General features: G+C 25.9%; 1 protein-coding gene across 1 annotated transcript; it reads left to right on the top strand.

The window, feature by feature from the left end:
- Positions 1 to 108: 108 nt before the first annotated feature.
- On the top strand, positions 109 to 6,090 carry LOC101514764 (strigolactones hydrolase CXE15). Its single transcript, XM_004494232.4, has 2 exons — positions 109 to 855; positions 5,577 to 6,090. Exons 1-2 carry the CDS (start codon positions 194 to 196, stop codon positions 5,881 to 5,883), a joined length of 969 nt encoding a protein of 322 aa, XP_004494289.1. The 5' UTR covers positions 109 to 193; the 3' UTR covers positions 5,884 to 6,090.
- Positions 6,091 to 8,352: the final 2,262 nt, after the last annotated feature.

Below are 8,352 nucleotides of genomic sequence, written 5' to 3'. Positions count from 1 at the left end.
TATATATCATTATAAAATTACACAATTACCCTGAATATGTTACATTAATAGCAAACGTACCCCGATCGAGCATTGTGGGTCTATATATACATATTTTCCTCCCTCGTAGCATCTCAAGCATCATTTGAAATTTGCATTTGCAAATAAAACATTAAAGACAAGAATATTATATCATAGAATAATATATTAATTAATGGATTCCCTTCCGCACGTAGTAGAGGATTGCATGGGCTTCCTCCAACTCTATAGTGACGGTTCCATTAACCGTTCCAACAGCATCAAATTCCAAGTTCCCATTATCCAAGACAACTCCGTAACCTTCAAAGACACTCTCTTCAACAAAAAATTCAACCTTTCTCTCCGTCTCTACAAACCCAACAACAACATTAAAAAAAACAAACTTCCAATCATTGTGTTCCTTCACGGTGGAGGCTTCTGTTTCGGCTCACGTACGTGGCCCCACATTCACAACTGTTGCGTGCGTCTCGCCTCGGCTCTTCAAGCGGTGGTGGTTGCACCGGACTATCGCCTTGCACCGGAGCACCGTCTTCCTGCCGCGGTGGAAGACGCCGTCGATGCGGTGAGGTGGATTCAGAGACAAGGGTTGAGTTTGAAGGAGGGAGAAACATGGTTGAGTGAGGACGTTGACTTTGACCGTGTGTTTGTCGTGGGTGATTCTTCTGGTGGGAACATTGCGCACCAGCTTGCGGTTCGGTTTGGTTCGGATCCAACCGCTATTGAACCGGTTCGGATAAGAGGTTATGTTCTTTTGGCGCCGTTTTTTGGCGGGGAGGTTCGAACCAAGTCCGAGGAAGGACCCTCCGAACCAACGTTGAATCTTGACTTACTAGACAGGTCAGAGTAATTTTTGTTTTACAACATTTTACCTTCTTTTTTTTTTATCCTAAAAAGTTAGATATTACTCAAACTCTTGTATCTATTTTTTTTTTCTTTTTCTTTTATAATTATGTTAATTATTTTTTACTAACATATTATTAATTATATTATAATTTTTTTATACAATTTGTAATAAATATTATATAAAATAAATTATTTCTCTATTTTCAAGATTAAATTAATAAAACAATTCAATTTATCAATAAATTTTATTAATTCTTGTGATTTAGTCAATAAATCTTATATATATAAAATATTAATAAATGATTCACTAATTATTAGTACTTAAAAACTATATAAAACTCTAAATATAATGATACTCATCAATTAATGGGTTTTTTAGTCTTTATAACTAAAAAAGATTACTTTATTAAAATTAATTTGGACGAAATAAATTTGAAAAAATACATTTATTTACTTATTTATTTATTTATATTTTAATCAAACTCAAACCAAAACAAATGTTAAATTATACTTTGAGCAATATTTTCTATATCATTAGATCTTCTAATGATTTTTAAAAGTGATCCACCAAGAAATGTAGCATCCACCTTCATATAATACTAATTTTTTCGCTATATTTCTTTGACTTCTAACACTTTTAAATTTTTAATCCCTTAGTCCAAAGTAGTATACCTACTCAATATGAATTCTATATTAAAAAGAGAGTCGTAAACAGAATACTGTTAGCACTATTCTTCTAACATTATGGTAATACTTTTGTAAAAAAACAACTACTATCTCAATTGTTGTTAAGTTGCTGTTTTACCAAGTCGGAAAAAATTAATTACAATCGTGATAAATAATTAGTAATTAACATTTTTATATCATCCACGTTGAAACAAAATGTTTTATAATACTATGTGTTTCTTATGCAAAATATATGTAAGTCAGAAGTTGGTAATTAATAATAATATTTAATTCGTACATAATCATGATTAAATTATTTGAGAACTTTTATATGTTCACATGCAATTTCCATCCACATTATTGCTTTTCAATATTTTGATTTTTTTTTTTTTTTGGTAGATTAACATTTCATTAATAACGTCTAAACCTAATTTATACTAAAAAAACATCACCTACTTTTTATGAAGCATTGCGAAAATGGCACCCGATCATTTGTTCAGAAGTTTAGACAAATAACATGTACCCTTACATTCTAAAATAATTAAGTCATCTATTCATTTCATACTAATTAAAAAATATATAAATTAAATGTTAGAGAATATCATTATCAAATTATTTTTGTTAGTATTGGTACATTATTAATGTCTTAAATATATAATGAAAGATAATACATTATAAATAATACAAGTAATATTAATTAAATAATACAATAAAAAAATATATATTAAAAAATTAAAATAATTATTTATTTTAAAACAATTTCATTTTACAAATTCGTTAGTTATTTTAAAACGAAAGGAGTAATTTATATAGACCAATACAAATGTCTGCCATGGCATGGTATATGTGACACACAACATACAAGCCATGTCATACCATTATTTGGTATATACCCCTTTCCACCTTGTAAGGTTCTAGCTTTATATCTTTATGATATTCTTCTTAATACTATTACAAACAAAACAAAAATATATTTAATTATTATAATAAAAACTAATTATTTTTAAACTATTTAATACTAATACAATAATGCTATGATTGGTGATTTTTTTCCTTCTAATTATAATAAATATATTTATTTTATTAGTTTCTTGATAATACGTACTAAAAGGTATTATTTTAGAAAAATCACCAATGATAAATTTTATCATCTTTGTAGAAAAATGATAATTTTACCATCTATATCAATTTTGCTTATTGGTCAACACTACTTTTTTTAATGCAAAACAACCTTTAACATAAATGTTTGTTCTTCTCTATTAAATACAAGTAAAAAATTGTTATGTTTGATGGATTTGTGTATGAATAAATTATAACCGACTTCATCATATATTAATGTTAAGATTCCAAAAGTAATATTCAATTAATGTTCTCATAAAGCAAAATGTCATAGAAAATTAAGGAGTTGTCTAACATTGTCTTAGTTCAAATATAAATCTCACTATTTTAAATAAACTTTAATAAAATATTTTATCTATTCTCGTTTTTTATATTGATAAATTTATTTTTTATTAAAAATAGTAAAGATCCATTTTAGATATTTTTTATAAGTTTGTATTAGACACACTCAAAAAATTAAATAAAAAGAAGTAGCAATTCGAAGAATACACTTAGTATTTTGATTACATAAAAAAATTAAATTCGGAGAATACAGTCAATATTTTGATTACATAAAAAAAATTAAATAAAGTTAACTAGCATTCATAATTAATTAGTGGAGATATAATTATTTTTGTTTATATTTGAATCTAAAAACAATATATAAAAACTCAACTTAAGGTCAACGAAAATTGGATTAAATAAATCATCTTTTGTTGATTTAAAAGTTGCTATATTTAAGATCAGAACAAGTCTATACTTCCTCCGTATCATAATTAGTCCACTTTAATAAAAAAAAATCTCAAAATCGATGTCTTTTACAATTTTAAATATAATTTTAATTAATTTTTTATAATATTTAATGATTATTATATAGATAATTTTTAAAATATTATTGTATTTTTTATTGATAATGATTAATAATTCAAATATAATTAAATTGAATAATTTAGTAAAATAAATATTTTATCTTTTAAACGTATAAAAATTTTAAACGATATTTATTGTGAAAAAAAAAATTATGTAATGATTGTTATTTAAAAGTAGGAAATCAATACGGCAATGATGGTTTGGAAATGCTAAAATTATCACAAAATTGAAGTGATTAGTGAAAACACTTGATGAGTCCTTGTTGGCGACACCACACGCGCATATCGTGAGAATTTTGTCCACAAATTATGGAGAATATTATAGATACGTTATTGTCATAAACTTTTTCTTCTTTCTTTTTTTTATAAAGTAGGTTTCCATTGCTTTCAAACTCATCGGGTTTTTGTAGTTACTCTCCAATTCGAATGGCCATGAAATATGTGATAAAAAACAATATAATAAGTTTAAAATGTAGAGTTATTATACACAAGATGCAAGAGGATTCATAAAGTTTAATTCAACCGATAAATCAGCGTCTTAGATTTGAATAAGATTTTGCAATTAAATACGATTTTATTCACTAATCAACCATCAACACATGTACAATTCGATATTCTTAAAGGACAAAATCATTAACTTTTCCTCATTCCATAGGATATATATGCCATATGGGGGTCTATTTGGTCGTTTGAAGATGAAAAATATACTAATGTAATCCTAAAAAATTCAAATATCGGTCCGAATAGCATCACAAGAATATCTTATGGAATTAAAATGTTCTTACAAGTTAGCTAAAGTTATTAATTTGACAATAACTTGAGATTTTTTATAATCAAATTGATACTTTTTATTTTTCAAAGACCAAATAAATTTTAGAGAATTTATCTCAAGACCATTTTAAAAGCACATACTCTGATTTTATTTTATTTTTTATATTTCATTCGAATTCCAAATAATTTATTTATTCCTAACCTTATCTTTATATATATAGTAGTAAAATTTATTCCTGGCCTTATCCAATATGCTTCTCAAGTAGCAACAAATAAAGACAACTTTTCGGTACCTTATTCAAATGTGACAATGAAATAAAGTTCGCAATAGAATGGTGACCACGATTAAATATTTAGTTTTTATGACTCAATAAAAAAATTACATGAGAAGGACAAAACATTGATCGTGAGATTCTTAAAGTTAAAGTAGGATTTTGTAATATATGTCTTGATGATAAGGTCGGCCCTGATGCATATTAACGTAAGACCAATTTTAATATGTGATGTTTTAAAATGTTCATTATTAATATTTTAGTAAAGTTATTAATTTTTATTAAAAATTAATTTTTGGACACTTTAAAATATAAAATTATTTATGAAATAAAAATTTTACTTTTTTTAGAAGTCTAATAGGTTGGACCTTGATACATAAATGTTTTTTAATGGAAACTTGATGCATAAGTTTATAAATTAAAATATATACCAAATAAATTTTGGGATTGTCTAGCACAGCCCTATTCTATAGATGGGTCTTACATTTTTTTTAATAAATTTTAATAAAATATTAGATTTATTTTTCATTCTTATAAAATTTATCTTTTTTAAAAATAATAAGGATCCATTTTTGACAATTTTTATGGAGGTCTATATTACATAGACTTTTTTTTCTTTTTTCTTTTTCATGCAAAAAGTATATTTTCTTTAAATGTTTAATATAAATACTAGTAAAAAAATGCTTGATAGAATAGTAATGATAAACTAAATTTTTATTTCTCAATCGAAGAATTTTTTTCATGGTAGAAAAATGTTAATTAATTAGTAGTTACGTAAGTTTCTTAAATTTAAAATTAAAATTTCTTTCTTACTTTCGATATTTTATTTTTAAACCTTTTCCGCGATTTAATCAATATAGATATACAGTTAACATTATATTTTTAATCTTAAAATACCATATCATGGAACCCTTTTAACCATAAAAGAACTTGACTAATTATTTCATTTTGTGATGAGTTGAATTTGAGGGTAAAATTAAAAAAAATGTGATAATTTGTTTACTTGTATTAATTTTTTTTACCATTTCCAATTTTTCAGATTTTGGAGGCTATCGATGCCTGTTGGAGAGAGCAGAGATCATCCATTTGCGAATCCATTTGGACCTAGCAGCCCAAATCTTGAACAATTGAAGCTTGATCCCATTTTGGTGATTGTTGGTGGCAATGAATTGCTTAAAGATAGAGCTGAAGACTATGCTAAAAGGTTGAAAGGAATGGGAAAAGACATTAAATATGTTGAGTTTGAGGGGTGTGAACATGGATTTTTCACACATGATTCATATTCACAAGTTGCAAAAGAGGTCATCCATATCCTTAAACGATTCATGCATCAAAATTCTGCTTAATAGAAACTAATTTAAGGCACGTATGTAAAATTAATTAATCCATATTTTTAGTCTATATTAAAATAGTTTATGGGAATGAGTAATGTCATTGTTATGGATTTGTAGTTTTTCTTAGTGGAGTTCGTAGTGATAACTACAATTTTTAGTATCAATTGTATAAGTTATTATTCGAGTGGAAAGCTTTATAAAATTCACAATTTTAAGTGAGTGCTTATCTAATTTAATTTTCTTCAAAGATAAATTTATTTAATTAATCATACACATAATTACTTTTATTGTTTCAAATGAATTTATCTTTTAATATGTGTTTGGATTTTAGTTACTTATATATTCACTATGCATATCTTTTAAAGTTTTGTAATTTTTTCTTTAAAATATTAATATTTAATTGAATTATAAATTTATAATTTCTTATATTAAAAATTAAACTTAGTGATTGGTATATTTCTTTTAACCCTAATGTATCACAAATTCACAATCAACCGTATATATTTGTAACAAATGGTGGGTACAGAAAGATTTACATATATGAAATCAGAATTTTAGATTTGTTCTTTTCACACATGACACGTTTAAAAAGGTTTGTGTATAACTCATCTTATTTGGGTCCACTAGACATTTCTCTTACAAAAATAAAAGTTCCCTAACGATAAAAGGACATATCTGGGTAGAGGTGTACGTGGATTAGGTTGGGCCGATTTTGATAAAATTCGATACTCATCCAATCAATTATTTTTGGGTTGAGTTAAGTATTAAATTCGTATTTTTTTTCATTTAACTCGAATCGAACCGACCCAATCAAGAACGGATTAGGTTGACGGGTTATATATAAATAATAACTTATTTTTTATTTTACGGAAAAATATATTGGATGAAAATATATTTAATACTTGAATATGTTAAAAACTATAAAATTTCAATCAAATCATTCAATTATTTAAAAAAATCATCAACCTCTCAACAACAAAAAAAATTAACAATCATCAAGTACATAAAACAACAGTATTTAACTCAAATGTATTGTATTTAACTAAAAAAATTGTATTTAACAAATGTAAAAAATTTAAACTAAATTCATTATAAACATAACCATAAGTTTTTCGTTTACACATTTATTATGTAAAACTATAACGTCTACGGATCGACAGGTTCAAATTGTTAAACCCATTACCCGAACCAAATATAAGCGGGTTTCATCGGGTTGGGTTGGGTCGGACCCGAAAGTGACTAGGTACAGGTAAAAACTGGGTTGTGTTGGATTGGATGATCGGGTTGTCGAGTCGACCTGCACCCATGTAGACCCATATATGTGTGTATCCTTAAAATCACAACATCGAGCTGAGATTTTTGAAGAAAATTATGAAATAAATTCAGAGCTCAAACTTGCTACTACCGTATAACTACATCCATTAGATACCCACACACAAAAATTAATTAGTAGGATAAAAATTCACGTAATGAATATAAACACAGAGACGAATAATTACTCATAAAATTAAGCGGATGCGAGTATTATAGTATCCATCTACCCCGCACCCATAATTATATAAATCTATTATTTATTTATTTATTTATTATATTAATATTTAGTTTAATTAATTGTTTTCTTTTATATTTTAACATATATTAATATCATTGAACCACTATAATATTTATAATCGAAAGATAAACATTTACAAACTTTTTAAGAATTTGATTTTGATGAATAAGTAAATAATTGTGACTTTATAACTAAGACTAAGTCTTATTAATCATAACTCTATAATTATACTTGCAACTTTCTATCAATTTTTAGATATCTCAAATAATTTCGTCTATGACTTGCAACTTCATAAAGTATTATTATGGATATTTGAATATGTATTGTAACGTGTGTTCATTTCAAATGTTTTGAATTATAAAATATTTTGATTTACAATATTTTATGATTGGATTTAAGATATTTGGATAATTTTTAAATTTAATTACAACAATATCATTTATTTATCTATCTATTTTAGTTAAAGTGCGGAGAATGAGTATGAGTATTTAGGTACCCAAAAGATAAGAGTATAGATATTAAATTTGATACCTAAAACACTACAAGTACCTATATGTATATTTTTTTAAATTGCGGGTATAGAGACGGATACTATAGTACTCTACCCATTTTCATTCCTACATATAACATATTAGCCATTAACATTTATAAAAATAAAAAAAATAAAATAAAAACATTAAAACTGATTATTTTTATTCTTTTTGCTTTTAAACTCAACCCTCTACAACTTTGAAATACTATTACATTTTCATAATTTTCCTTTAAGCCCAAAATGAGAGATGCTAGTGAAGTCTAAATCACTAGGGGTAATTTTTACATTTGCCTAGCTAAGAGCAATACTCAAGAAGGGTGGAGCCAGAGTTAAATGGGAGGGGCCATGATGAACACACTGTTGGATTCGAGATGATGAATGAATACAATAATGGAAT

The sequence above is a fragment of the Cicer arietinum genome, chromosome 3 (genome assembly GCF_000331145.2).
Source record: "Cicer arietinum cultivar CDC Frontier isolate Library 1 chromosome 3, Cicar.CDCFrontier_v2.0, whole genome shotgun sequence".
Taxonomy (NCBI): domain Eukaryota; kingdom Viridiplantae; phylum Streptophyta; class Magnoliopsida; order Fabales; family Fabaceae; genus Cicer; species Cicer arietinum.
Note: the sequence above shows the minus strand (reverse complement) of the source record. Positions and strands in the feature narration are given on the sequence as shown.

Coding starts and splice junctions, on each gene's coding strand:
- LOC101514764 (XM_004494232.4), top strand. CDS start 194: ATGGATTCCCTTCCGCACGTAGTAGAGGATTGCATGGGCTTCCTCCAA. Junction 856..5,576: donor AATCTTGACTTACTAGACAG/GTCAGAGTAATT, acceptor CCAATTTTTCAG/ATTTTGGAGGCTATCGATGC.